Here is a 27,725-nt window from a genome sequence, read left to right on the forward strand (position 1 = left end):
CTATCTCCCAAGCCCTCTCCGACACCCGCAACACGTTTGTCATCGATCGGGCAGGTGCTGGTCTGATCCTCCGACAGCGGCTTCAGCGCGGACGTTAATCAGAGCACCATCAAGGACTGCCGCCCTCGCCAATCATGAAGCAGACAAGTTCGAATTGCCGCGCCGATCCTTCTTCGCGCAGGATTCCTTGCCTCGGTTGCAATTGCTGCCGCTCCCTTTGCGCTCGCGCGTGAGGAGCACGTTCTCCTCCTTCGTCGGTAAGCGGCACCTCAGACGGCGCGGATCCCGTCGTCTCCGTGACACACGAGTACTCGCCCACTACCCTGTGCACGCGAGCAACTACTAAAGCACCCTTCGCAGATCGCTATTACGCACACATCACGAACCTTTCGCCCACACCGTTGCTGCTGCTGAGGTCAGAGGACGGAGATGTGAGCAGCTGTCCTTCACGACGAGTGACGCGCTGTCCGCGAGTGACGCGCACAGCGGCGACGTGTGCACGCCGACCATGATCGAGTTGCCGCGGGAATCCACGGACATCTCCAGTGCCTTCGTCGCTCTGTCGCGCAAGTCCGCGCTCGCGCATCGGACGCCCTTTCTGCCGCCCGTGCAGCATCACGCTGTTCCCTTTTCTCACGAATGGGCCTCCGTCGTCATCATTCGCGACCCCGCCAAGCGCGCGCATGCCGCTGCAATGAGCAGCAGCCCCAGCATGACTGCGAGGCCGAGGAAGCCCTTCAACACGAAGACGAGCGCCAGCGTCGCCCCTAGGCAGAACGCGAAGTCGAGCGGCGCCGCGAGCAAGAGCAAGACACTGCGCGCAAGGCCTTCCTCGAGCTCGAGATCGAGCATGCAACATCCGAGCGGCAGCAGCGCAAACATCGGGCACGGGAAGCAGGAGAGCACAGCGCGCGAGATCTCGGGTCGCAAGCGGCTCGGCCGGCTAAGGCGGCAGGAGGAGCACCGACGGCTCAAGCAGTAGCGCGCGGACGAGCCGCGGGTGGCGAAGAGGCGGGAGGAGTAGACGAGGAAGAGGTGGAGGTGAAGGCCTGCTCGCTCGCTGATGCTCTCGTACACTCCTCCATTCTGGCTGACTACCTCTTAACGTTAATACAGGACAATCATCCAGTCTCCCTCATCCCCACAAACAACTCCTAGTAAGACCCTGCTCAGATCTTTGGGTCCATTGATTCAAAAAGTCGTGTATGTTGCCATTTTCTGCTTTTTCTGCCTCAATATTTTCATTTACTGGATTCCCTACATCTACTGGAGTGAAATACCACGATTTTCCGGCCACAGTCTGAAGTCACAACGGATGAGGAAGATTCACGTCGACGGAGCGTGGCGGGCCAGCGTTGAATCTCACTAAGTCAAACGCATCTTTTGGCGGGCCCGCCAAAACCCTCCCGGAGTAGCCCAGTCCGCTCGCAAGCTCGCGGATCACATTGGCAATTCCTCGCGAACCGCCATGTGATCCGTGAGCTGCGAGCTGGACTGGCCACGCGAGTCTAACCATTCCCCGCACGTGCCGATGTCCAGGCACGCGCGCGTGGCGTATTAATCTTCCATCTTGGCTTTGTATTTTACCCATCACGAACGCTCGACGCGTTGCGGCTCTCGGACTCCCATTGTTCCCAACTAGGGAAGGTCATAAAGCATCCTCTATACACCTGCGAGCATGGCTCAAACACCCACCGCATCCTCATCGCTGCAGACCGAGTCGTCACTCAACCACCCGCCACCCGAGGACGACGGCAAGGCGAAGAAGAAGCCAGCGAAGCGGAGGAAGGTCAACCATGCGTGTCTGTACTGCAGGCGCAGCCATATGACATGCGACGAGGGCCGACCCTGCCAGCGCTGGTGAGCTGGGGTGGTGTAATGGCGCGAAGCTCGTTGGCTGAAGGTTGTTCAGCATCAAGCGAGAGATCGGGCACTTGTGCCATGACGAGCAGCGTCCGAAGCAGCCAGAGAAGCCGTCGTACTCGGCTCCTGCAGCAGAGCAGCGTCCGCAGGTTCAAGCACCTCCAGGTGCGCTCGTACTTCTCGTCAGACGAGCACCATGATTGACTTGAATAGCGCACATCTACCCCGCCACTGGAGCCCCTGCCCCACCAGCGCCGGCTTGGCCGCTGAACGTGCCGCAGGGCCCCTTCCTCTACCAGCCCGACACCCTAGGAAATGAGTTCTCCGTCCTCACGTACGTCCTGACTGTCGCTACCCCCTCCTCCGTACTCACATCCCTCTAGCGACTTTCTCGAGACCCTTGATGACGGCACCTTCTTCACCCCACCCGCCACCATCACCCCCTCCCTCGTCTCCTCCGCTGCGCCTCCACCGCCCGTGCCCACCACGCAACAGCCACCACCAGCCCCTGTTGCTCTCTCTGCAACTACAACCGCCCCGAGCGCCACCGCCCCCAGCGAGAGTTCTCCCTCCGCCTCGACACCCGCCACCGCGTCCGACGAGCCGAAGATCAAGGAGGAGCCTGCCCCCGTCATCCTCCCTGCCGCGACGAAGACCGAGCGCTTCCTCCTGACGGCGGCCGATCAGGAGTCGGGGTCTCGTGACGAGCGGCTGAATAGGGTGATTCGCAGCAAGTACGAAGCGGGTTTGCTCAAGCCGTACAATTATGTGAAAGGGTACGCGCGGTTGTCGAGGTGGATGGATCGCAAGTGCGTTGTAATGACGCTGCGAGGGGGGATCAGTGCTAATGCTCTTTGACGCAGTGTATCGCAAGCGTCGAAGCAGCAGATCTTGCAACCTCTGTCCGTCTTGAGACCGAAGTTCCGCGTATGTATATTTCCTCCGTATCCAGAACCCTTGCTAATCTTCGTACAGGCCGTTGCGCAATCATTACGCGACATCGTCAGTACCTAGTCGTCCGATAGGGTTCTCAGTACACGTTTTTGCGCCATCCATCCTGAGTCGCCACAATAGCCCCTCCGTCCTTTGTCCTCTACCATATCGTACCTTTACCCCTGCGTGCCTCCCTTTCTCCTGCCAAACCACATCTCTCCCTTCGAGCTCACTCACCTTGCTGGCATGCTGACCTTCGTCCTAGGACCTCGTCTTCATCGAAGAAGCCTTCGAGCGCATGCTCCTCGACTACGACCGTGTATTCTCCGCCATGGGCGTCCCGGCGTGCTTGTGGCGCCGCACCGGTGAAATATACAAGGGCAACCGCGAATTCACCGAGCTCGTCGGCGTGGATGGGTACATGATGCGGGAGGTGACTCGAGCTATGATTTGTATACAGAATCTCTTTAAAGACTCATCTGCCAACAGGGTCGCCTCTGCATATACGAGCTCATGGCGGAGGAGAGTGCCGTGAACTACTGGGAGGCAAGCGCAATGTCATCGATCTCAAAAATTGCAACTGACAAGCCGGGCAGAAATACGGTCATGTCGCGTTCGATTCGAGCCAGAAGGCCGTGCTTACTTCCTGCGTGCTTCGGTATAAACCGAACCTGAATAGCGCGACAGCGAAGGTACGCGTTGTCTTGTATCGGAATGCTATGATATATCTGACGGGTCTTGCAGGACGGTAATCCTGTATCTAACGAGGAGGGCTTCGTCAATTGTTGCTTCTCCTTCACCATCCGGCGCGACAAGTGGGGAATCCCCAGCATGATCGTCGGTAATTTCATCAAGTGCTGAATATTGAACGATATAAGTAGAGTATCTATGTAACCCTTCCGCCCCGTATACTACTATCGAGGGCTTGTACACTAATAGAGAATCTGTTTCGGAATCGTCGAAGCAGCAGGGCGAAGCATGGGCAAGCAACTGCAAGTCAGTAGTAAGTATACCTCACGACACCATCACATCCTCTTCCCCAACGCAACATGCTCCCTGAACATCATCTCCCAGTCCGGGTCGTACTCCCTATACTCCGCCGGCGGGTCCTCGAAAATCGCCGGAATCAACCTCGTAATATGGTACCCCTCCAGCGTCGCAATCATCAGCGCACTACCCGGCGCGTTGGGATTCACCCTGCGTATCTGCCGCGTCTGCTCCTGATGGTCGGCACGCGCGACCTCGAGCTGCGCACGCACGGGCGGCGGGAGCATCTCGAAGAACTCGTCGATAGGGAGGACGATGACGTCCTGGACGAGGAAGGCGCAGGCGGCGCTGTGCGGCTTGCGCGGGCGCGGGTTGAGGGTGAGGACGACGTGGAGGAGGTGCGTGGAGGCGCGGTGCGGGTCGGAGAAGAGGTCGAGCGCGCTGCATTGCGTGTGGTGGAACAGGGGGCGGAAGATCTGGGAGGCCGGGTGTTAGGTGAAGGGCAAGTGATAACCAAGTAGCCTGCAGGTGGCATATATGCGCCTCAAAAGCGGCGGGAAGGCTGAGATGCAGTGAAGCGCATACCTGCTGCCATTCCTTGAATTTGCGGTTGATCTCGACGATGTCTGGTTGATCGCCACCGATAGATCGTGCCTTCAGCTTTTCTCTCGTCTCTGCGTTCAGCTTACACTGCGCCTTGTGCGACGGCCAGTGCGCGACTTGGCATTCGCGGCTCTGTGCTCAGCCGCTGGTAAGCTTGGCGCATGGAAGGCGGCCCAAGGTTAAGGCATTACGCACGCAGTAGTGGCTCAGCTTGCACTTACTGGAACGAGCAGGTCAGTCATTAGCACGCGAAGATAGGAAAGGAGACGGACCTGCAGCTCAGCAACTTGACTTCGGTTTGCGATTTATGACAATTCTGGCATACGCGAGCCTCCTTCGCGTATATGCCTAATTTTGGGGCCATTCTTTGTTTCTGGGGGACTACGCGACGGAGTCAGGACTCATTGAGAGTACATGCCCTGGATCCCCAGGCATGAGATCATCTTCAGGAAATACATACATACACACAGCAGTGCGCTTTGGCAGTCAGTGAAGCAAAAAGCCTCAGGATGTCGTCGAGTTGGGTGCTAGAACAGGATAGAAGCCTGAGACAAGAGCAGGACATCCGTGACGCAAGGCCGTGACCGCGCTATAAGTGACGTGACCAATGTTCGACTTCGCCAACGCTCGCGGCCTCAAGGGCTTCAAGCGGTACAGGTACAAGCTACACACAATGTCAAGTTTGAGTTTTATTTCAAGTACTCCCAGCATTTCCATACTTTAGACACTGGTGGTGTGTGCTTGATTCTGAAGGCTTCGCAACCCTGCCAAAAGGAGGCAGAAACAGATAGAATAGACATCATGAAAGGTCGTCACGGTAGGTACACAAAGGCGCACAGAAAGAGCTATAGACTAGAACACGACACAAAATGTACAGCGCGAGATATAAAGTATTACAGTGGCAGCCCAGAGATCCCTCTACGAGATACGAAGTATATACGTGTCCATTTATCTGACCAGAGTCGTCGACTGACCTGACTAGGTCGACCGACTTGACCAGGCGGGATTTACTTGACTAGTGTCGTCACAGCACGGCGGAAACGTCCGACGAACGACTTGATGAAGCCGGCAGGTGCCTTCGCCGCGGCGGCGGTTTTCGATGTGTCTGGTTCGGTCGCAACCAAGGTGGACGCAGCGCTCTTCTCGTCGGTGACGGCTGGTTGCAAGGGTGGCCGCTTGACGGCGGGGTCTGAAGGCTCCTGGTTCTCGGCGAACCACTGAGGGTATGTGAGCCGATGATTCGTTGTGAGGATTGATTATGATCGCACCTGCACCAAGAACTTCGCCGAGTCCTTCGGCGTACGCTCCTGCGTCTCGTAGTCGACGTAGGTGCAGCCAAAGCGCGTCACGTAGCCGTCGGCCCTGTAAAATGTGTTAACGCGTTCCAACATGAAGAGAAGCTTCTGTTGCGTACCACTCGAAGTTGTCGAGCAGACTCCATGGGAAGTAGGCGCGGACGTCGACACCGTCCTCGTTCACAGCGTCAAGAATGGCTTTCGTGTTGCCGCGGAAGTAGTTCACGCGGTCGGTGTCCTTGATGGCCTGCTCCTTCGGCATGCTGTCCTCGTCCTTGACGGCGAAGCCGTTCTCGGTGACGCTGCGGAAATGTTAAAATTCTGTCCACGTCGTCATTGATGTCGACCTACTATATCGGCAACTTGTACCGCTTGTACAAGTAGTTGAGAAGCTGGCGGAAGCCCTCAGGGTCTGTACTGTGTTCAGTCGTGTACCTTGGCCAAAATAGGAATTTACGAACAATCCTGCAGCCACGCGCAGTGTGCTGAAAATAAGGTAAGAAGCTGCCGGGCCAGGAACAGGACATTGCGGACCTTGCGTGCCCAATTGAGTGCCGTCGGGTCTCGTGAACGTGTAGTCCACCAGGCCCTGGAACTCGTCATCTCCACCGGCGCCTGCGAATCGAAGTTAGCAAACGAGGCAAAATCGCAGTGAATGGTGCTTGGAGTGGACGGTGGGCGCGGTGGATGAACAGGCGGATGGATGGACAAGTGAATGAAGGCGGACACGCACGCGCAAGGTTGGTCGTATACGTGTTCATGCCGTAGAAGTCCGACGAGCCCTTGACGACCTCCCACTCTTCTGGCGTAAAAGTGGGCAGACGGTCGCCGAGCACTCCACGCATGTATTCGGGGTAGTGGCCGAGGTAGATGGGGTCCTGCGTGCGGTTCCGTTCAGAACACGGTCCAGGTGGACGACGCGGGGACACTCACCGCAAACCAGCCTGGCGAAATTGTCGGTTAAATGGCACATATGGGCGAGGGGAAAGTACCACGTACCGATGGCAAAGTCGAGCGCGTGCTGGGCGGCTGCGATGTCTAGAAATTTTGCTATATTAGCCGGATATTCTGCGACGAGTAGCCGCGGGACGTACTCTCTGGGCTGTCATCCCAGGGCAGCTCCATGTCGCCGTTGAGAGTGACGCCGATTTGGCCGCCTTGCCGCGACTTGAACTCGTCCCGGTATAGCTTGACGGCGTTGGCGTGCGAGAGGATAACGTTGTGGCCGACACTAACGACTGTTGAGCATGATAATTTGCGCGAGGAAGCGATTAACTTACATCCAAGGCTCGGTAGAGGAGTCGCCCTCTGCGGACCGGAAGCGATCGCTCGAACGTCCAGGCGCGAAGACGCCACGACCATAACCAAGGATGGAAATGCACCATGGCTCATTCATGGTGAGCCTAATGCTGTATGAGATCGAATCCTAGATCTTAACGAGAAACCACTCACCAGTACTTGACGCGGTCACCGAAGTTCTCAAAACATACACGGGCGTAGTTCGTGTAGTCCTTGACGATCTCATCCTTGTTGAGCCAGCCCCCGTAGCGGTCGTGCAGGCCTTGGGGGAGGTCCCAGTGGTATAGGGTCTGCGGGACTTTGTCGGCAAAGGTCAAGTCGAGATCTCGACGAAGCCACGTACCACGAACGGAATGATGCCTCGCTCGAGGAGGCCGTCTATGAGATCGGAGTAGAACTTGATTCCGGCGGGGTTTATGGGGTCGTCACGGCCGCCGAGGGGGATGATGCGCGACCAGGCGATGCTGAAGCGGTAGGATTTGCTATGCGGGAGTTAGCAAGGAGTCGTGTGCATTCACTGGAGGACGTACACATGGTATGAGGCAAGGAGGTCAAGGTCCTCCTTCCATCGCTTGTATGAGTCGGTGGCGACGTCGCCGTTGCGTCCGTCTAGCGTCTTTCCAGGCGTACGGGAATAATCATCCCAGATGGACTTGCCACGGCCGTCAACGTCGGTAGATCCTTCGATCTGAAAGCTCGCTGAAGACGCATTAGATGCGTACAACGCGTATGTGCCGGAAGCCTACCAGTCGCAAAGCCCCAAATGAAGTCCTTGGGCAATTTCTTCTGAACAGTTGTCGCGGCCATGGTGGGGTATTGAGGGGGAGCCGCGGGGTCTGGGGGACATGGCGAGCAGCGGAGGTCTTATAAGCGAAGCTCAATGCTCCGATAGGACAGTTCCTGAGCGAAATTCAATGGCACGAGCGCCGACAAATCGCCGAGCACAACGATGCGAGAGACGTCCGGAGCGTGAAGGCTGCCTTGAAGATGAACGTGATCGTGGAGGTCATCAGCGGGCTTTCGACGAGAATCTCCGTGTTCCTCCGCCCTGGTTGCGATTTGTTTCTCAGGGGGAGACAGCGCAGAGGGGCGATGGTCGGAGAGGCCACAAAAACATGCAGCAAATGAAACCGGAAAGTGGGCCGCGAGAGGGGCAGCGGAGGGTCAGCTGGCCACTCGCAGGGGAAGGAATTTTGATCCGTCCAAAGCCACTTTCCAGACGCCGTTCAGGCCCATTCGCGCGAAGCACAGCGACACAGCGGCTGGACGCATCGAGTGCTGGGGCAGGCGACCGTCGTTTATTCCAAGAGACGCCCGGAGAAATGTCGGGTCAGCTGCCGTCGGTGCACGCCACGTTTTCGGGGACTCCTCGTCGGGAGCAGTCTGCGGGTTGAGCTGAACACCCAGGCCTGAACGACTGAACGCAGCGCAGATCACCATGTCCACCACCTCGGGTATCGCTATCCTCGGAGCAGGCATCTTCGCCAAGGAGGGTGCGTGCAGTTCGATACTTGCCTCCTGGGTCTATGAAGATGTTGACATCGCCGCCATTCAGCCCACATTCCCGCCCTAGCCGCGCTGGGGGCAGGCGCACCGCCCTTGAGAGCCGTCTACTCCCGGTCTGAGAAGAGTGCAAAGGACACGGCGTCGACCGCGGTCTCTACCCTCGGTCTGTCGGATTCACCAGCGATCTACCACGATGGCGGGAATAAGGAGAACTCTCTCGACGCGCTGCTGGCACGCTCAGACATCTCTGCTGTCATCGTGATCCTGCCGATCCTCACCCAGCCCGATATCATCCTGAAGGCTCTCGCTGCTGGCAAGCACGTCCTCAGCGAGAAGCCGATTGCGCCAGATGTCGATGAGGGCGTGAAGCTGATTAAGCAGTACGAAGACGCGTTCAAGCCCAAGGGGCTCATCTGGCGTGTAGCCGAGAACTTCGAGCTTGAGAATGGTTTCGTGACCGCGGCAAAGCTCGTAAAGGAGGGAAAAATCGGGGATGTGATCTCCTTTAGGGCCACGGTCGTAAATCACATCCAAGTGGACAACAAGTACTACAACACGCCGTGGCGCACGGTTCCGCAGGTAAGCGTTGACCTACTTCACATGAACGCTCAATTGATAGATCCTTTGCAGTACCAAGGCGGCTTCCTGGTAAGTAATCTTCTCTCTACAAGCTAAGAAGTACTCATGAAAATTGCAGCTTGACGGAGGAGTTGTAAGGTCACGATTTTCTAATCTTTGACCAGATTTTCTGACAATCCAACTGTAGCACTTCGCAGCAGCTCTGCGCACTGTTTTGGGGAAGCCGATTGAGACCATCTCGTCTTTCGCTGCTCTCAACCGGGAGATCCTCCCTCCGCACGACACCATTCACGCCATCGCAGCCGCAGGCCGCGCGCACGGCAACATCACCATCACCTTCGCCTCCCCCACCAAATCCAAGGCAGACACCGACGACTACGTCTTCATCGGCACCAAGGGCTGGATCGGCATCAAAATCGTCCCTGACCAGAAGCTCTACCGCGTCACGACGAAGTGGAAGGCGTCGGGTGACAAGGAGGAATACAGGGAAGACGAGGACGTCGCGGAGGTGCCGCAGGGGAAGGGCGTGCAGCACGAGCTCGGCGCGTTCTTTGATGCTATTGCGGGGAAGGCGGACGCGCTGGAGGTCGGCGAGCCGCGGGATGCGCTGAGGGATGTGGCGTTCATTCAGGCGGCGCTGAATAGCGATGGCAAGCCGGTCGACCTGCTCGAGCTCGTCAAGGGCTCGGATAATGCGCGGTCGACGGCCGTTGCGCAGTAATTCAACGTCATCGTCCTCGGGCGGATTTGGAGAAGCGAGAAGTGAGAAAGGCCGTTGTATCTGTTGTACTATCTGTTGTGCGGATCTGATTTTCGCTGAATCGTGACTGATGTGTGCTGATTCATGGTCAGTCTATGCGGAAGGACTATCGTAGATATGAGAAGAGAAGCCGATGTATTGCTACTGTACTTGCTTTATCCAGAAGTGTGTGACTGTATTGCTAACGACATCACCCTTCCTCGACGAACGTTGTCCCTGCTGTGCAGCCGCAGCTGGCTCCTGGTCCTCCGAGGTCCGCCCGCGAACTCTTCATACTTGGAGCTTCATGAGTCATCGTAGGCACACCCAGTCACATCGCGCCAAACGAATCGCCACCGATAGACGCGGAAAAAGGAGAGAAAGATGACGTTTCCACGATGTATCCGTTCTTGCTAACCTTGCGATATACTTCACGTCTGCTCAAGCTCAAGCTAGACCTTTTCTTCTTATTCTTTCATAAGAAGCCAGCGACAAACTGGAGCTAAGTCTACTCCCGGGAATTCCGAAGGGAACAGGGATACTACCGTACTTGAGTTTGTGCGACACCAGCTTATAACCTAGATTCGTAGTAAATAAGAGCGCATGGTTCCAGAGATGTATAGCAATCTTGCATGGAGACCGGCACTGGGTATATCCAGCAGCTTGCAGGATCACTCATGATCACCGGTCTAGGCGCGGATCCGAACCCTAAGTTCAACTTCGAGCTCGTGACTGTTGTCTCGCGGTCAGCTGATCTTTCGGCAACTTCCTCACCTTCCCACGCCGCGGTTCTTCCGGCCTCCCTCGTGGCCGTATCATCCCTTGTTGAGAACACTCAAGTACGCATGCATCCTCCCCAACCATCGCGGCCTCCCCAAGATATTTGAGGCCTGGAAGGCGCATATCAAAGTCTTTCCTGCTTGCTGGCTGCTTTCCTTCTGCCGACCGCCTGCTAGACGTGCCGGCTGCGCGTCTTCGAGCATGCCGACGAGCGCCTTCGACTGTGCCGACGCACGCTGCTGCTTGTGCCGAGCGGGATGAAGTGCATCCTGCAACCCTGGCGATCCCCAAAGTTCTGCTTCGCTGGTGTCCCGCCAGACGTGCTCACACGTACTCGGGCCTCCGAGGATGTGGGTGGCGTTGCGGAGGTGCGAGCGAGCTGGTGTGCGCTTATAATTTTGGGAGTCGAGGCGCGCATTCAAGAAATGGGTGCGTAGATATGTTACTTTCGAAAATACGTTGCCACAAATGTCTACGAGGGGTCTTTTCTATGGCATACCAGGTGAGTTTCGAGCCCTCTCAGCCAGAAGGAGGCGGTGGTCGCGCCTGAATATGCTGACAATGGCCGCCAGATTGTTCTTCGCTCGATTCGGCAGCCCTTGTATTCCGTTCGGTCACCCGATCCAGGTATGACGTTGGTACGCAGCCACCGAGACTACAAACACCTGCATCTCTGTGATGTTCAAGGGCGCTCGTCGGTCGGGAGCAAAATATGTCTGGGGTATAGTATTGCCCCGCATCTCGGACGCACTTGCGCGAACGAAGAGGGGGAACGCCCAGTCGACCTATCTGCCTCTGCCCGTCCGCCTCTGTTCGCTTGTGAGTCCATAACGCAAGCATATCATTCATCTAGCGCTGCTTAGCGCCCGCAAGGCCTTCCGAAGGCTTCGCGTACTTCCTTCGAGGAAGGATCGGGATTTGGTATGGCGTACCTTCTCTTGGTTCGCGCGTCTTCTGACCTGATAGCGCCGCCAGTGATTGGGACGGTATGCGATGGACTGGCCGTCACGTCGTATTTGCGCCCTTGGGCTTGGAGGAGCACCACGGGACCTCCGCTGCATTTGCCATCGGCTCTCCGTTCACGTGGCTGGCTCGACTTGCGATTAGGCAGGGCGGGATGCGGCGCTCCTTCCGACTCTTGTCAGTACTCCTGTGCGCTGCGATTCACTTTTGCTAGACCGCCGCTTGGGTCGCAGACCGTCTGCTAATGTCGACGTCGAACGATAGAGCGTCAAGCCGCTCAAACGCCGCGCAAGCGACGGTCGGGGGCGCGCTCGCACCGCCAGCGCTCGCGGTGGCGGGCACGGGAGCCCTTCGGATGATGGCCAAGATAGACCCCCGCAGCGGAATGAGTCTCAGGAAAGCCATTCGGGGATACCCCGCATAGCGTGACCGCCATTGAGAGCGTGACGGCGGGACTCACGCGCGCGGGCGTGTGACCGGGATCGCGTCCGAATATAAAGTCCTCCGTCCTTCTTGTCTCCGCCCCTCATCGCGTCCTATTCCCATCGCCATGGCCGAAGCTGAGCAGGTCCCCATCCACCCCGTCGCCCCCCGCCTCGCCTCCAAGGGCACCAAGAAGCCGCACATCGGCCCCCACATCCATGCATACCGCACCGCCCATGCAGAGACAGTCGGAAAGGAGTCGGACAAGTGGTGGGCGAAGGTGCGTTGGATGCATTCCCCCCTCCGACTAGAACTCACCGATCAGCAGATGGCCCATGAGATGCTTCACTGGGACCGCCCCTTCCAGACAGTGCGCTCTGGAGGCTTCGAGACCGGCGACATCGCTTGGTTCCCAGAGGGCGGCCTCAACGCGTCCTACAATTGCGTTGACCGATGGGCGTTCAAGCACCCGGACAAGGTACGCCCCAAAGCTTTGACTCCCCCAACGAGCGGGTCAACCTTACGCGCATTTGTAAATCCCACAGACCGCCATCATCTACGAGGCGGACGAGCCGGGCGACGGCTGCACCGTCTCCTACGCAGAGCTCCTGCGCGAGACGTGCTCGGTCGCGAACGTTCTCAAGGGCCTCGGCGTCAAGAAGGGCGATGCCGTCTCGATCTACCTACCCATGACCTGGCACGCTGTCGCGGCCTTCCTCGCCTGTGCCCGGATAGGCGCCGTGCACTCGGTCGTGTTCGCCGGGTTCTCCGCCGAGTCCCTGCGCGACCGCGTTCTGGACTGCGGCTCGCGCGTCGTCATCACGTCGGACGAGGGCCGCCGCGGTGGGAAGACGATCGCGACGAAGGCGATCGTGGATGCGGCGCTGAAGGAATGCCCGGCGGTCGAGCACGTCGTCGTCCTCAAGCGCACCGGCAACGATGTTGCTTGGACAGAGGGGCGCGATATCTGGTGGCACGAGGAGACTGCGAAGGTCCCGAACTACTGCCCGCCCGAGATCATGGCCTCTGAGGACCCCCTCTTCATTCTTTATGTGCGTGCTCGTTATTTAGGTTTGGATCTCCTTCCTGACGTCCTCTACAGACCTCTGGCTCGACCGGCAAGCCGAAGGGTGTCGTCCACACCACGGGTGGCTACCTGCTCGGTGCTGCCATGACCGTCAAATACGTCTTCGATGTCCACCCCGACGACAAGTTTGCGTGCATGGCCGACATCGGCTGGATCACTGGCCACACCTACATCGTCTACGGCCCGCTTGCCAACGGTGTCTCCACCACCGTGTTCGAGTCCACCCCCGTATACCCCACTCCGTCGCGCTACTGGCAGACTGTCGAGAAGCACAAGCTTACGCAGTTCTACTCCGCGCCGACAGCTATCCGTCTGCTCCGTCGCCTCGGCTCCCACCACGTTGAGAACCACGACCTAAGCAGCCTTCGTGTCTTGGGTAGTGTTGGTGAGCCGATCAACCCCGAGGCTTGGAACTGGTACAACGAGCATGTTGGGAAGATGGAGTGCGCGATCGTTGACACCTTTTGGTGCGTATCCTATGTCTATCCCTCGTTCTCTTCCGCTGACTGTGGTGCAGGCAAACCGAAACCGGCTCCATCGTCGTCACGCCATTCCCCGGCGCCATCGAGACTAAGCCTGGTGCCGCCACCGTCCCCTTCTTCGGTATCGAGCCTGCCATCCTCGACCCCGTATCCGGCAAGGAGCTCGAGGGCAACAACGTCGAGGGTGTCTTGGCGATCAAGAGCCCATGGCCGTCAATTGCTCGCACGGTCTACCAGGACCATAACCGTTACCTCGAGACGTACATGAAGCCATACCCTGGCTACTTCTACACCGGCGACGGCGCTGCCCGCGACGAGCACGGCTACATCTGGATCAAGGGCCGCGTTGACGATGTCATCAACGTCTCCGGTCACCGTCTATCCACAGCAGAGATCGAGTCTGCGCTGCTCTTACACAAAGGCGTGGCGGAGACGGCGGTCATCGGCACGCCCGACGAGCTCACCGGCCAGGCTGTCTACGCCTTCGTTACGCTGAAGCCCGAGTTCGCGTACGACCCCGCAGATGAGTCGAGCTTGGTGAAGGAGCTCGTCATCCAAGTCCGCAAGGTCATCGGTCCTTTCGCGGCGCCGAAGAAGATCTATATCGTGGCGGACCTGCCGAAGACTCGGTCTGGCAAGGTTCGTAGTACTATCTCGGTGCACTCAGAACGTCGTTCGCTAATCCACTCACAGATCATGCGTCGCATCATGCGCAAGATCGTCGCCGGCGAGGGCGACCAGCTCGGGGACCTGTCCACCGTGGCTGACCCGGGCATCGTCGACGTGATCAAGAACAAGGTCGCGGAGTCGGCATAGGGGGCGGGCAAGTTGCGCGGCTGCCGTTCGCGATCTTGCTTGCATATGTGTGGAGGACTCGAGTAGATAGATATCCGGACGTCCTTCGACTAAGTTATCCACGTCGCTATCATAAGTGTATACTAGTCTCATCTTACCATCGATTCAGGCATATTCAGACCTTCACTTCAGCTTGTGGCGTCCGACATTCACTTCTTCGTTCGTCTCTTGCCTTCAGGAGACGTCCGTCTTGGCCAACCAAGTCTGTCGCATGACACTCAGCACCTCCGCCTATGTGTGACGAGCCACAGGATCGCTGTCAATAGTGGCGAGGTCATGAGGCGCACTGCATAGGACGCAGCGGGGTTCCTTCGGGCGTCCGCCCTCTGCATACAGTAGCGGCGCGCCGGGCCGGCCAAGGCGCCTATCAATCGCGCATCGTCCGCCAGCGTCATGCTCTCGCTGATCAGCGGGGTGGCCTGGTTGATCTCGGGGTGCTCTGGCTGATCTCCTCACCCTTCGTCCGTCGGCGATACGGTAGCCCAGAGTACGTGGCGAGCGGTATGGGAGGTGAAGTCATTGCGAGAGGCCTGGGAGTGGGTGACGGCGCCAGATAAAATCAGTGGGTTCATGGGCGGTATCGCGATTTGGTTCTGGCCATCGTCGTCCTGCAACTCGGCTTGAGATCCTTAGCTTGCTTGAATCATGTCTCTCGGTCGTACTTTGACTCTGTGAGTGGGCGCACTTGAATAGAGGCTCGCATATAGACGAAGTATACTGACGCGAGCGGTGCAGTAACGATGGGCGTACGCTGCCCTTGATCGGATTGGGCACCTGGCTGAGTGCCCCGGGCGAGGTCAAGGCCGCGGTCGAGCATGCGCTGAAGGTCGGCTACCGCCACATCGACGCGGCGCTCATCTACGAGAACCAGGAAGAGGTGGGTAGGCTGGACTTCGCACGAGGTCTATTCAACCCTGCGCTGAGACTCATGCCTTCTATGCCAGGTCGGCGCGGCCCTAAAGACGTCACCTGTTCCTCGGGAGCAGCTCTGGATCACGTCGAAATTGTGTGAGTATGAAGAGGTGCGAGAAGTAGCGAAGCCATTGACACGCTCTAGGGAACAACTCGCACCGGCCTGAGCTCGTTGAGAAGGACTTGGACTTGACGCTGAAGCAGCTTGGACTCGACTACCTGGACCTGTACTTGGTGCGTAGGCTCAGCCATCTTCTTTTTGCGCATACTCAGACCGATGCACCCACCAGATCCACTGGCCCGTCCCCTTCCCTCCGGGCGAGACGCTATCCACCAAGAAAGCCGACGGCACGCAGATGATTATTGACACCGACGCCCCGAGCATTGTTGAGACCTGGAAAGCCATGATCGAGGTGCAGAAGACCGGCAAGGCGAAGAGCATCGGCGTGTCGAACTTTACGGTCGAACACCTGGAGAAAATTATCAAGGCGACGGGCGTGGTGCCGGCGATGAACCAGATTGAGGCGCACCCGGCGCTGCAGCAGACGGAGCTGGAGAAGTACTGCGAGGAGAAGGGAATCAAATTGACGGCGTACAGCCCGCTGGGGAACAACGTGAGTAACCTGTTCGCAAGGGGTTAAGAAATACACGGACGCTGACGACATACGCACTTTCAGATCTCGGGCAAGGCGCGCATCATCGACTCGCCCCTGGTGCAGGAGCTGGCGACGAAGCAGGGCCGTGACCCGGCACAGATCCTGATCGCATGGGTGGGTGGAGTCTTCGCTGGCACTGCGCATGGCGGGCTGACTCCTGTGTGAAAACCAGTGCGCGCACAAGGGCATGTCCGTCATCCCGAAGTCGGTCACCCCAAGCCGCATCGAGTCCAACTTCAGGGACACTACGCTCACCGAAGAAGAGTTCCAGGCGATTTCGCAAGTTGGGCTGAAGGAGCCGATTCGGTACAACGTGCCGTTTAACTACAAGGTCAAGTGGGACATCAACATCTTTGGTGAGTCGACGGATTTGGCCGCGGGAATGGGTTGGCTGATATTTTGGGACAGATACGGAGGATGAGAAAAAAGCTACGCACAAGGTGTGGTAAGCGCTTCAGAGTGATCCAATATAAACCAATTTTGTACAACGTAAACAAAGAACTACATATCTTGAAGCCTTGGACTGTCCAAGGTGCTCTGTATGCATGAATGAAACAGCGAGCTGTCCCCTCAGGTCTGCTCTTTAGTTCAACTGGGCTGTTCTCCGTTGAAGTCGGCTTCTGGACCTGAAGGGCTCGCTGCGGCTAACTGTCGCCGCTATGATTTTTTCCCATCCATTATTCATCTACAACAACCACCTTTACGCCCGAGAGAGTCTGGTTACACGAGATGAACATAACCGTCGAGTTTGGGCAGTCCATTTTGTTGTCGTCGGGGAAGAGTCTGGAAGGAGGAGAACGGGCAGTGTTGAAGCTGTGACCATGTCACTGTCACATCGGTCGCCATCTGCTCCTCGACTCCCACTTGAATTTCTCATTCGTTTCGTTCCCACCACCCGCCGTCGCTGCCGCCGCTGTCCGCGAGCTGAAAGGCTAGCAGCCTAACATCCCTTGACTCTTTTCACCATGGACAGGCGGTCCTCCGCGGCCATGACGTCCCACCAGCAGCTCGAGGCGGTCACCGACCTCGCCACGCTGTCGCCCGTCTCCGACGATGCCATCGTCGCCTGCCTGCGGGAGAGGTTCATGAACGACAGCATCTACACGAACATAGGCTCCTCCGCGCTGGTGGCGCTTAACCCGCACAAATACGTCCCCTCCAACGCCGACTCCGTCATGTTCAAATACGCGGCGGACTACCGGGACACCAGCGAGGAGAAGCAGCCGCTGCCCCCGCATATCTTTCAGCTCGCGAACAATGCATACTACCACATGCGCAGGACGAACCAGGACCAGTCGATTCTGCTCAGGTGCGCTGCCATCTCCCACACAATAAGCACCGCTGACAGACCGGCACTGCAGCGGCGAGACGGCTAGTGGGAAGTCGGAGAACAGGCGGCTCGCCATCAAGTCGATCATCGAGCTCTCAGTCAGCAGCCCCGGCAAGAAGGGCTCCAAGCTCGCGTCCCAAATCCCCGCTGCCGAGTTCGTGCTCGAGACGTTCGGCAACGCTCGCACGCTCTTCAACCCCAACGCATCACGCTTCGGCAAGTACACCGAGCTTCAGTTCTCTGACCGAGGTCGACTTTGCGGTATCAAAACGCTCGACTACTACCTCGAACGCTCCCGAGTCTCTGCGGTCCCGAATGGCGAACGCAACTTCCACATCTTCTACTACCTCGTCGCCGGCGCGGCTCCGGAAGAGCGTCAGCACATGCACCTCACCGACAAGGCCACCTACCGCTACCTTGGCGCATCCCGCGGCGCCCCCATGAAGAGCGAGGACGCGAACCGCTTTGATCAGCTCAAGGTCGCGCTGAAGACCATAGGGCTGTCTAAGCGCCACGTGGCTCAGACATGTCAGCTCATCGCGGCGATTCTGCATCTCGGAAACCTGGAGTTCACCATTGATCGTCATCGTAACGAGGACGCGGCGGTCGTGCGGAATGTCGATGAGCTGGAGATCGTCGCCGAGTTTCTCGGCGTGACGCCGGCGACTCTCGAGTCCGCACTGTCGTACAAGACGAAGCTCGTCAAGAAGGAGCTCTGTACGGTGTTCCTCGACCCCGACGGCGCATCCGACAACAGAGACGACCTCGCGAAGACGCTGTACTCCCTCCTCTTTGCATGGCTGAACGAGCATATCAACCAGCGCCTGTGCAAGGACGACTTCGCGACTTTCATCGGCCTCTTCGATCTCCCGGGTCCCCAGAACATGACCAGCCGCTCTAACTCTCTGGACCAGTTCGTCGTCAACTTTGCGAACGAGAGATTGCACAACTTCATCCAGAAGCGCCTCTTCGAGAACCATGTCAACGAGTACGCTGCAGAGGGTATCGCGCACTACGTTCCCCAAGTCCCCTACTTCGACAACTCGGAGTGCGTTCGCCTGCTGCAGAACAAGCCCGGTGGTCTGATCCACATCATGGACGACCAGTCGCGCAGGCTGCCGAAGAAGACGGACCAGACGATGGTGGAGGCGTTCCAGAAGCGCTGGGGAAATCACACTTCCTTCCGCGCTGGTGGGCTCGACCGCAGCGGGTTCCCGACATTTACCGTCTCTCACTTCAACGGTCCCGTCACATACTCAGCGGAGAGCTTCCTCGAGCGCAACCTGGATGCGCTAAACCCCGACTTTGTCTCGCTGCTTCGTGGTGCCGCCGATGCTCATGATACGTCCGGCTCGGACAACCCCTTCGTCAAGGGCCTCTTCTCTGCGAAGGCCATCGCCACACAGGCGCACCCGCGCAACGAAGAGACTATCGTCGCTGCGCAGCAAGTTGTGAAGCCGATGCGTGCCCCGTCGACCCGGCGTAAGAACACCATCAGGCGAGGTGTCGCCCGCGCCCCGTCAACGGCTGACATCGACGAGAAAGGAGACGAGGAGACGCTGCAGGAAGCACCCTCAGGAGGCCGCTCACCTTGTGTCGTTGGCGAGTTCCGCAGTGCGCTGGACACGCTCTTCGAGACCATGGAGGACACGCAGTCGTGGTATGTGTTCTGCATCAACCCCAACGACTCGCAGCTGCCGAATCAGCTCGAGGGGCGCAGCGTGAAGGGTCAGGTGCGCAGTGCGGGCCTTACGGAGGTGGCGAGGAGGAACACGGTGGTCTTCGAGGTTGGCATGACGCCGGAGGAGTTCTGCGAGAGGTACAAGGACGACCTGGAGTCGCTCGGCGTCACCGAGGGCACGGATCGGGAGAAGGTCGACCAGACGCGTGCTGCGTATGGTATGCTGGACACCGACATCGTCCTTGGCAAGCACAAGGTAAGATACAATTCCTTGCTCACCGCCCGTATATTCTGACATGCGATGCAGGTGTTCCTTTCTCATGGCGCCTTCCACCGTTTCGAGGATCAGCTTCGGTCTCGGGATACCGAAGAGCAGAAGCGCAACCGCATGCGCGATGCCGAGGCTGCTGGTGGTCTCACTGCGACAGGTGGTGACCCCTACGCGCCGTATCCGACATCACCGAACGCTGAGGGCGACCATGTCTGGAGCACGGGCTACGGTGACGACTACAACGGCTCCAATCAGCGTCTGCCGCTTGTCGCTAATGCTGCTGGTTTCAACCGCGGCGCCGACATGTACGATGATGAGTTCGACGAAAGCCGTTCGCTTCGCAGCGACGACTTCGATGGACGCAGCCGCTTCACTGGCCGCGACGACTCGTCGAACTTTGGCTCCGAGTCTTACGCGCCGTCGAGGAACATGTTCGGCAACGCGGACAAGAAGGGCCTCGGGGACAAGGAGGCACTTCCGGGCGAGATCCAGGATGGCGAGGTCACGGAGATCATCAAAGAGAGCTCGGCCAGGCGTCGCTGGGTCATGTTGTGCTGGATCCTTACTTTCTGGGTACCGACGCCGTGTCTTGCATGGGTCGGGCGGATGAAGCGGCCAGATGTGCAACAGGCATGGAGAGAAAAGCTCGCGCTGAACATGCTCATCTGGTTCATTTGTGGCTGCGCGGTCTTCGTCATCGCGATCCTCGGCAATATCATCTGTCCGACGCAGCACGTCTACAGCACGGGCGACGTCGCCGAGCACAACTACGACGACAGTCCCGATTCTGTGTACACCTACATCCGCGGCGAAGTCTTCAACCTGAACAGGATCTCCGAGATTCATGGTCGCGTCGTCAGCGTGGTCGACCAGAAGACCATTTTGGACAACTATGGCGGTGGTTCTTCGGACGACATCTTTCCTGTTCAGGTGCGTTCATCACGTATAACATCGAGAACGCTGTTGACATCCATCCAGGTTAGCGCAGTCTGCAACGGCAAGGACGGCTCGGTCAGTCCGTTCGTGTCCATGGAGGTCAGCAACGTCACGGACGAGTACGCGAAGTATCACGACTTCCGCGCTTGGACGAACGACTCCCGACCGGACTGGTACTACGAGTCGATGACGGAGATGCGTTGGACATCGCGTGTCGGTTTCATAGGCTGGACCAAGAAGGAGCTGAAGAACAAGGCGTCCAGCGGGTCGTCTGTCGCGATTATCGACAACATGGTCTACGACCTTTCCGATTACATCCAGTATGGCCCGGCGCTCAAGTCGCCGGATGGCACACAGGCGCCTACCGATACAGACAAGTGGTTCATGGACGACAGCGTTGTTGACCTGTTCAAGTACAACGCAGGAGGCGACATTACGAAGAAGATGGAGAATCTGAACATCGATTCGGCCACGCTGGCGCGACAGCGGACCTGTCTCCGCAACCTCTTCCTCATCGGCAAGGTCGACAATCGCAACTCGCCCCAGTGCCTCTTCTCCACCTACATCCTTCTCGTCCTTTCCATAATCATGGTTTCCGTCATCGCGTTCAAGTTCTTGGCATCTGTAAACTTTGCCTCGCCTCGCGCTCCAGAGGACCACGACAAGTTCGTCATTTGCCAGGTGCCATGTTATACGGAGGACGACAAGTCTTTGCGGAGGACCATTGATTCGCTGGCGCAGCTCAAGTACGACGACAAGCGCAAGCTTCTGCTCGTCATTTGCGACGGTATGATCGTTGGTTCCGGCAACGACAAGCCGACCCCGCGCATTGTCTTGGACATCCTCGGCGCTGACCCGAACCTCGACCCGGAGCCGCTCAGCTTCTTGTCGCTCGGTGAAGGTGCGAAGCAACATAATATGGGCAAGGTATACTCTGGCTTGTACGAATGTGCCGGCCACGTCGTCCCCTATCTCGTAGTCGTCAAGGTCGGCAAGCCTAGCGAGCGTTCGCGTCCGGGTAATCGCGGCAAGCGTGATTCGCAGATGGTGCTCATGCGGTTCTTGAACAAGGTATGTAGTGCACCATCGCGCATGCGTCAAGTGCTCACTGCGTATCAGGTCCACTTCAATTCGCCCATGAACCCCCTCGAGCTGGAAATGTACCACCAAATCAAGAATGTCATCGGTGTCAACCCGACTTTCTACGAGTATGTGTTCATGATCGATGCCGATACTACAGTGGAGCCCTATTCGGTCAACCGCCTCATCTCCGCGTAAGTCTTTGCCTTGCTCATGCAGGGCCGGAAGTTCTGATGATCCTCCAGAATGATTCATGACAAGAAGTTGCTGGGTGTTTGCGGAGAGACGGAGCTGTCCAACGCGAAGCAATCCATCATCACCATGATGCAGGTGCGCACAAGGCATTCATACGGCTGTATCTTCATGCTAATATCCCTTCAAGGTTTACGAGTACTTCATTTCGCATCACATGGCGAAGGCGTTCGAATCTCTTTTCGGCTCCGTCACTTGTTTACCCGGTTGTTTCACGCTCTATCGTCTACGTACCCCGGACACGCACAAGCCGCTCCTCATTTCTAACCAGATGATTGAGGACTACTCGGAGAACCGCGTCGACACGCTGCACATGAAGAACCTGCTGCATCTCGGAGAGGATCGTTACCTGACGACTCTTCTGCTCAAGCACTTCCCGCTTTTCAAGACCCAATTCGTCCGCGATGCTCATGCGTTCACGGTTGCTCCCGACGACTGGAAGGTCTTGCTGTCGCAGCGTCGCCGCTGGATCAACTCTACCGTGCACAACTTGGGCGAACTTATCTTCCTTGACCAGCTTTGCGGTTTCTGCTGTTTCTCCATGCGCTTCGTCGTCATGCTTGACCTGCTGTCCACCATCATTGCACCCGTCACCGTCGCCTATGTAAGTGGTCCATCTTGTTGCTGGCAACATTAGCTGATGTCATCACAGATCGTCTACCTCATCTACCTCGTCGCGGGCGAGGGTAAGACCATCCCCACGACGTCTATCATCATGATTGTCGCGGTCTATGGTCTTCAGGCATTGGTGTTCATCTTCAGGCGCAAGTGGGACATGATCGGCTGGATGGTGTTTTACATCATCGCTATCCCTGCTTTCTCGTTCTTCCTGCCGCTCTACTCGTTCTGGAAGATGGACGACTTCTCGTGGGGTGCGACTCGTGTTGTGCTCGGCGAGAGTGGCAAGAAGATGGTCGTTCACGTACGTGACTTCTCTGCTGACGACCGCATCTCGCTAACTTTGCTCAGGATGAAGGCAAATTTGACCCTCGCTCGATACCGTTGAAGTCCTGGAACGACTACGTGAGCTCGACCATCCAGGCTTGCCTGTATACTTACTAACGTGTCGACCAGGAAAATGAACTCTGGGACAAGGAGTCGAACCACAGTATCGGCTCGTGGGCTCCACCGACGAAGATGCACAATAACGGCTACGCGGAGTCTGGAACCGGCTCGATCTACGGTCGTGAAACGGTGTACAACGCCCAGATGCAACACTTCTCGCCTGCACCGTCATTGTATGGCGGCATGGGTGGTGGTATGGGCACGGGCATGGGTATGGGTATGCCAGGCATGGGCTATCCACCACCGCCGGGCTACCAGTCCGGTCGCAACACGCCGCAATCCCAGATGCGACTCGCGAACGACACGGGCCTCATGTACCACCCAACTGGGTCCGTCTACAACCCCACGCCATCTCTCCATCAGCCGACGCCGTCGCGCCCGACAACGAACTACCTCGACATGCCGGTGCCCACGACAGGCAGCCCAGACGCCTTCGGTGGACCATCAGATGCCGAGTTGGAACGCGCTGTCCAGGAGGTGCTGACGGGTGCCGACCTGAACTCGATCACGAAGCGCGAAATCAGGCGACAGCTTGAAGAGCGCTTCGGGATGGACCTCACGGCGAGGAAGTCGACGATCAACGCGGCGATCGACCGCGTTCTGTTGAGCAACGCTTAGAGCCTTGGGATGTTACGCTCACCTTGGACTTGCACTGGACGGTTTTCCTCCTTCTACGGGCCATCGGATCATGACGCTAGATAGTACGCTCCCTTATGTTCCATACCGTTTACGCCTACGTCGCTTCCCTCTCTCGCCCTGTCGGACTGTCGTGTGGACTGTGGTTCTCATTTGCTACTCTGCATACTCTAATCGCCGTACATTATAGTTTTACCAACGGACATCGCATGATCAACTCATATTCAGAGTCCCTAGTTCTCGAGCTCGCAGTCGGGCGATGCTCTTCAGAGGTTTGTTTGATTACTAGTTGAAAGGATGTGCATCGGGAATCACCTCTTGGGCAACGCGCCCTCCTGCGTCGTAGAGATCGACGGTAGATCTCTCGTTTGCGACGCGGTATTCTTGTCTGACTCTGATGTTAGGCGAGCACTTAAAAGCTGACGACCTCAGACAAGATGCAGGCTTGGGTCGCAACAAAACCTATGTTGAACTCGTGACTGGCGCATGGCCTTCTTGGGTGCTGCCGGGATCATCCCTATGGAACAGGCCTTTCGCTTGCGACCACGGTCACTTCCGCTCTAATGCAATGGATGCGTGTCTCGACGGGCAAGCTTCTTGTCAACAAGGACGCTCTTCGTCGCGGGCCCCGGCAATATCAGACAACCCTTTTGGACAGCGAGGAGGCCAAGTTATATTGCCATCGCGATGTGCAAGTTTGCATCCCTCGCCAACTTTCGTTTTCGAGCAAGAACGCGAGGGCTCTCCTCGCGAGTCTACACCTGCACCGCTTTCGAAGGCAAATTATTCTCCGTGCAATTCTCGCATATAAGGTCGATATTCAGCGCCCTGGGCCGACTAGAAACACCGTATGGTATAATTTATATCCCATTTCCGACTGAAAGAGTACACAATACGACGGTGACAGACATTGCATACGCCCTTTCGCGGCGACAAGGTATGTTTTCCCTTAGCTTGTGGGACAATCGGTGGGTCCGCCTTGCGTATGTGAACAATTCCAAGGGACTTCCCGAGGAGGGCTAACCCGTCTTAGTGTATATGCCGAGCTCTACACTTGCCGGGATCTGCGCTGCCGCGTACATCTCCCAGCTCTCCCTCACCGGACTGGTTCTGCAGGCTCGGTCGTACGGAGGCTTCGTGGTGCTACTGGTGGCGACTCACTTGAGCGCTCGCAAAGCGTCGACGGACATGGAGCTTCGGTGACCTGCAGTCCGGCGTCTATACGCTTCGTCGGCACCGGTGTCGGTGAGCGCCTATCAGTAGCGCTGCAAATCACCCACTGACGTTGGAGCCCTCAAGATTCGCTGCATTCAAGTCGGCGCAGGCCGCGATAACGAAACTGTCGACTAACGAACGTGAGTGCATGCGCTGAGCCACCGTTCTGTGGAGCGGATGTGTCTGCAGTATATTTCTACGTCCTCGCCGCGCTGCCGCTGCTCTTCTGACTGGCGATAACTGTCCACATCGCCATCTGGCCTGAGAGGTGGATAACGAGGACGAAAGTGCCATCTGTTGCATACAGATTCAGAGAGCCTCCTATCCTGAGCGAAGATACCGTGGCGTAAATGACAGGAGCGACACTAGCAACACTTCTCAAAGGTCGAACATCATCTATATGGGTAACTAGTGCGCACCTAGTTCATCATAGACCTTCGATGAGGTTGTTATACCACCCTGCCGCAACACAACTCCTCTAGCTAGCCGGACAACCTCAGTGAAGAAGCCTATCCGGTCCTACCAACGAATTCAAGTTGACTGTTGCGCCAGAGCGCCCTTCACTTCGAAAATATCTGCGGAGGTCACGTACGCCGAGTCACTTCGCAAGACCGCGACGGTCTGACTGACGATCCAGTAGCTTCGGCCGCCTTGGGCTCGCTAGAAGCCCGCACGGACCTGCGAGATGCGGACCCCCCAAGGCTGTTGAAGGTCAATGTAGCCTCGGCTGTCGGTACGCACTAAACGTTCTTCCCCTGTGTGCATCGCACGTCATGGAAGTCCCGGTCAATCAACCACTTCCCCAGGGATGATGGCAGTAAGCATTCTCCTCCATGGTCACCTGTGTGGACCGTAGACGGCCAAGAGTCTGAAGAGACGGAGATGAACCGCGCGGGTCAGCTGAGCGCGGGAAATGGGCGTAGCTGGCGACGGCAAGGGCGACGGTACGTGTACGCGCTGTGGGGAAGGTCTGCTGACGGCGCGGGCCCGGCTGCAGCGCATCATCCAGCGCGGGGTCGAGCTCGATGGCCATTGGTAGACAAGTGGTTTGTAGACGCAGGACGTAACGAGCAAGCGAAGACGTGGGAGAGGGTATTTTACATACGCATCGGGCGAAGTATGGAGTCGACAGGGTGGCGTGTGTTGTTGCCGAGATAACGCCTTGACTTCCACGCGCGCTGTCACCGTCCATGGCCGCCGGAGGAGATGGCGTCAAGCCTCGGAGCGTGTTGGCACGCGTCGGAGCGCGTTGGCAAGGATTGGGGCGGTTGCCAATGCGACGAGATCGTTCGTCGTGAAGAGTTGTTCGAGGCGGTGGAGAGATGCTCGACGGCCGTGGATATTTGTTGGAGAGGACGGAGCGCGAGGAGGATAATTGCTGATTATCGATTATGGATAGCCGTGCGGGACCGGGGGGAAATGAGAGGACGTTGAGATGCTCTCGGATATGAAGGGGCAGGTCCTGGGCGCGCAAGGGGCGCACCATGGGCTATCAGTAGTGGACCGTGGCCGACTCTGGACCCAAGAGGGCGATTCAGAACCCATTGGGCGATGGGATGTGGGGCTGAAAGCAGTCAAAGGGAGTTAATGAAGCGAGCTTCTGCTTGACCGGAACAGAGAAGCCACGGATCGCGAAATGGATGGGCGTGCGGATCAGCCACGGGTGCAGGTACGTCCGGACGCCGTCGCAGAAGTCGCAGATGCGTCTGCCAGTTGCAGACGTCCAACCGGACCCGCAAGAGTTCCTAGGTCACGCCGGAGGTCACAAGCCAGGTTGAAGTGCGTGAAGGGCTGTCTGTTGAGGCAGGGAAGAGTTGACAGGTTCAGACCGGTGGCATGAAGAGCCAGACGTGTCATGGAGACCCAGAAGCGCGACTCGGCCATAGGAAAGCCTACAGCCGGAGATTAGAGCTTAAGCAATGAGAGAAGGCCCGCGAGGAAGCATACATTGACCTTCGCAAGGGGCTTATTGACCATCACAAGGGGCTTATTGACCATCTCAAGGGGCTTATTGACGTTCGTAAGAAGCTTATTGACCTTCGTAAGAAGCTGATTGACCTTCTCCTTACGAGCACGGAAAAATCTCGAGTGAAGGACGGCGATAAGGGCGAAGTGACTGAGCAGAGTGACGAGGCGAAGTATAGGCGATGAGGCGATGCCGCGCAATATGCTGGCACGTCCGGACGTAGGAGGGGCGGGGTGCTACCCACGTCCGGGCGGGATAGAATTCCGTTTCAGCACACAGTGCGCATCTCGAGGATGAGGTAAATGACGGACGGCCGTCATGACTGTGTCGGCTTACCCGACAGACGTGGGCGCGACGGAGAGGTCATGGGAGCAGGAGAAAGTGGCGGAGTGCGACGGGAAGATTGCAAGCGCGACAGGAAAAATCACGGGAGCACGGTAGAGGGGCGGAGCGCTGAGGGGAAGAAGGGAGGGCACGGCGGAGCCGTGAGCGGAGAATGGAGCAGCACACTACTAACTGTGCGGGTAGGCAACGAGGCTGGATTTTTGAGAGCTCAAGCAACGAGGCTAGATATTCGAGAGCTAGTCGGCGACGTCGGCCGAGGTTTCCCGAGAGCGCAATTGAGACTCTTTGTGGCCGGAATTAGGCTCGTGAACCAGCTCGGCTGCGACCATATGGTACACCTCGTGCCTCGGTATGGCCGCAGGCCGGCTGGGCTCATCCGGGATCATTTTGGCGGGCCCGCCAAAAGATGCGTCTGACTTAGTGAAATCAGACGCTGGTTAGCTGCGTCTTGCCGACAAGATGCTTCCTCGTACATACTGAATGCACGTCCTGCCTTCTATTCCACAATACACTATGAGATACATCTACTCTCGAACAGAATTCCTGGCTTTAGTATATGTGTGCGCAAGTGAGAGAAGTACAAACGAGAATTTGACGCGTCGCCGCGCATGCCAACGTCCTACCGGCGATTGAGCAGGTAAGCTTCACGCGCAATCGCGCAACCACACACGACCCGAGCAAGTCGAGCAATTGTTGACCTCCCATCCGCACTGATATGCACGATCCCAGGTGCGAGGACGCGACCTACCCAGCAGATGACATTGCGGTCGAGATTGGCGCAAGGAGCTGCCAGCCTCATCTGACCTGGGTCCAGTGCGATGTTCAGCGGTGGCGTGAACTCTTGGTAGATCCCATATGGCGACTGCGCTGGTGGTAGGGTGAGGCTCGACGAGACCTGCGCGGGGCGCCTGGGAGGGATGATTGTAGAAGCTGTTGATGTTGCGATAGAATTGCGATAGTCCTGGGCTCGAGGAGTGTGAAGCAGA

At 57.5% G+C, this 27,725-nt stretch overlaps 10 protein-coding genes across 10 annotated transcripts; 7 read left to right on the forward strand and 3 right to left on the reverse strand.

Moving 5' to 3' along the window:
• Nucleotides 1-54: 54 nt before the first annotated feature.
• SCHCODRAFT_02749231 (uncharacterized protein) lies at nucleotides 55-982 on the forward strand (the record flags this gene model as incomplete). The annotated part of the gene is made up of 3 exons (XM_050347227.1): nucleotides 55-253; nucleotides 303-307; nucleotides 361-982. Exon 3 carries the CDS (start codon nucleotides 509-511, stop codon nucleotides 980-982), a length of 474 nt encoding a protein of 157 aa, XP_050199535.1. The 5' UTR covers nucleotides 55-253; nucleotides 303-307; nucleotides 361-508.
• Nucleotides 983-1,572: 590 nt separating this feature from the next.
• Nucleotides 1,573-3,977, forward strand: SCHCODRAFT_02628243 (uncharacterized protein). The gene is made up of 10 exons (XM_050345459.1): nucleotides 1,573-1,860; nucleotides 1,913-2,028; nucleotides 2,077-2,197; nucleotides 2,247-2,672; nucleotides 2,727-2,790; nucleotides 2,839-2,865; nucleotides 3,062-3,229; nucleotides 3,286-3,342; nucleotides 3,393-3,488; nucleotides 3,541-3,977. The coding sequence occupies exons 1-10, from the start codon at nucleotides 1,679-1,681 to the stop codon at nucleotides 3,655-3,657; spliced, it is 1,374 nt and encodes a 457-aa protein (XP_050199536.1). The 5' UTR covers nucleotides 1,573-1,678; the 3' UTR covers nucleotides 3,658-3,977.
• SCHCODRAFT_02504332 (uncharacterized protein) lies at nucleotides 3,822-4,750 on the reverse strand (the record flags this gene model as incomplete). Its single annotated transcript, XM_003031008.2, has 4 exons — nucleotides 3,822-4,259; nucleotides 4,369-4,518; nucleotides 4,582-4,606; nucleotides 4,659-4,750. The coding sequence occupies 4 exons, from the start codon at nucleotides 4,748-4,750 to the stop codon at nucleotides 3,822-3,824; spliced, it is 705 nt and encodes a 234-aa protein (XP_003031054.1).
• An 892-nt stretch (nucleotides 4,751-5,642) lies between these two features.
• Nucleotides 5,643-7,787, reverse strand: SCHCODRAFT_057050 (glycoside hydrolase family 1 protein; the record flags this gene model as incomplete). Its single annotated transcript, XM_003031007.1, has 14 exons — nucleotides 5,643-5,748; nucleotides 5,801-5,983; nucleotides 6,033-6,093; nucleotides 6,143-6,166; nucleotides 6,216-6,296; nucleotides 6,415-6,559; nucleotides 6,615-6,625; nucleotides 6,681-6,719; nucleotides 6,776-6,912; nucleotides 6,962-7,084; nucleotides 7,134-7,270; nucleotides 7,324-7,462; nucleotides 7,511-7,679; nucleotides 7,727-7,787. 14 exons carry the CDS (start codon nucleotides 7,785-7,787, stop codon nucleotides 5,643-5,645), a joined length of 1,416 nt encoding a protein of 471 aa, XP_003031053.1.
• A 299-nt stretch (nucleotides 7,788-8,086) lies between these two features.
• SCHCODRAFT_02628253 (NAD(P)-binding protein) lies at nucleotides 8,087-10,045 on the forward strand. Its single transcript, XM_003031417.2, has 5 exons — nucleotides 8,087-8,473; nucleotides 8,536-9,065; nucleotides 9,117-9,134; nucleotides 9,184-9,198; nucleotides 9,253-10,045. Exons 1-5 carry the CDS (start codon nucleotides 8,419-8,421, stop codon nucleotides 9,784-9,786), a joined length of 1,152 nt encoding a protein of 383 aa, XP_003031463.1. The 5' UTR covers nucleotides 8,087-8,418; the 3' UTR covers nucleotides 9,787-10,045.
• Nucleotides 9,791-10,250, forward strand: SCHCODRAFT_02311465 (uncharacterized protein). The gene is made up of 3 exons (XM_050342339.1): nucleotides 9,791-9,863; nucleotides 9,918-10,078; nucleotides 10,136-10,250. The coding sequence occupies exons 2-3, from the start codon at nucleotides 9,959-9,961 to the stop codon at nucleotides 10,190-10,192; spliced, it is 177 nt and encodes a 58-aa protein (XP_050199537.1). The 5' UTR covers nucleotides 9,791-9,863; nucleotides 9,918-9,958; the 3' UTR covers nucleotides 10,193-10,250.
• A 1,811-nt stretch (nucleotides 10,251-12,061) lies between these two features.
• Nucleotides 12,062-14,520, forward strand: SCHCODRAFT_02628260 (acetate--CoA ligase). The gene is made up of 6 exons (XM_003031416.2): nucleotides 12,062-12,250; nucleotides 12,299-12,448; nucleotides 12,516-13,022; nucleotides 13,073-13,524; nucleotides 13,575-14,178; nucleotides 14,233-14,520. The coding sequence occupies exons 1-6, from the start codon at nucleotides 12,098-12,100 to the stop codon at nucleotides 14,353-14,355; spliced, it is 1,989 nt and encodes a 662-aa protein (XP_003031462.1). The 5' UTR covers nucleotides 12,062-12,097; the 3' UTR covers nucleotides 14,356-14,520.
• Nucleotides 14,521-14,811: 291 nt separating this feature from the next.
• On the forward strand, nucleotides 14,812-16,505 carry SCHCODRAFT_02628264 (Aldo/keto reductase). Its single transcript, XM_003031415.2, has 8 exons — nucleotides 14,812-15,065; nucleotides 15,130-15,271; nucleotides 15,339-15,402; nucleotides 15,452-15,540; nucleotides 15,597-15,920; nucleotides 15,984-16,076; nucleotides 16,135-16,318; nucleotides 16,371-16,505. Exons 1-8 carry the CDS (start codon nucleotides 15,040-15,042, stop codon nucleotides 16,409-16,411), a joined length of 963 nt encoding a protein of 320 aa, XP_003031461.1. The 5' UTR covers nucleotides 14,812-15,039; the 3' UTR covers nucleotides 16,412-16,505.
• Nucleotides 16,506-16,798: 293 nt separating this feature from the next.
• SCHCODRAFT_02628265 (glycosyltransferase family 2 protein) lies at nucleotides 16,799-23,606 on the forward strand. Its single transcript, XM_003031414.2, has 10 exons — nucleotides 16,799-17,271; nucleotides 17,324-19,229; nucleotides 19,281-20,174; nucleotides 20,223-21,251; nucleotides 21,300-21,454; nucleotides 21,506-21,590; nucleotides 21,643-22,116; nucleotides 22,165-22,434; nucleotides 22,482-22,535; nucleotides 22,587-23,606. The coding sequence occupies exons 1-10, from the start codon at nucleotides 16,928-16,930 to the stop codon at nucleotides 23,193-23,195; spliced, it is 5,820 nt and encodes a 1,939-aa protein (XP_003031460.2). The 5' UTR covers nucleotides 16,799-16,927; the 3' UTR covers nucleotides 23,196-23,606.
• A 3,712-nt stretch (nucleotides 23,607-27,318) lies between these two features.
• SCHCODRAFT_02734962 (uncharacterized protein) lies at nucleotides 27,319-27,724 on the reverse strand (the record flags this gene model as incomplete). Its single annotated transcript, XM_003031006.3, has 1 exon — nucleotides 27,319-27,724. A coding segment is annotated over one exon (366 nt), but the record flags the coding sequence as incomplete, so codon positions are not given.
• Nucleotide 27,725: the final 1 nt, after the last annotated feature.

The sequence above is a fragment of the Schizophyllum commune genome (assembly GCF_000143185.2).
Source record: "Schizophyllum commune H4-8 unplaced genomic scaffold SCHCOscaffold_7, whole genome shotgun sequence".
In the NCBI taxonomy this organism is placed as follows: Eukaryota; Fungi; Basidiomycota; class Agaricomycetes; order Agaricales; family Schizophyllaceae; genus Schizophyllum; species Schizophyllum commune.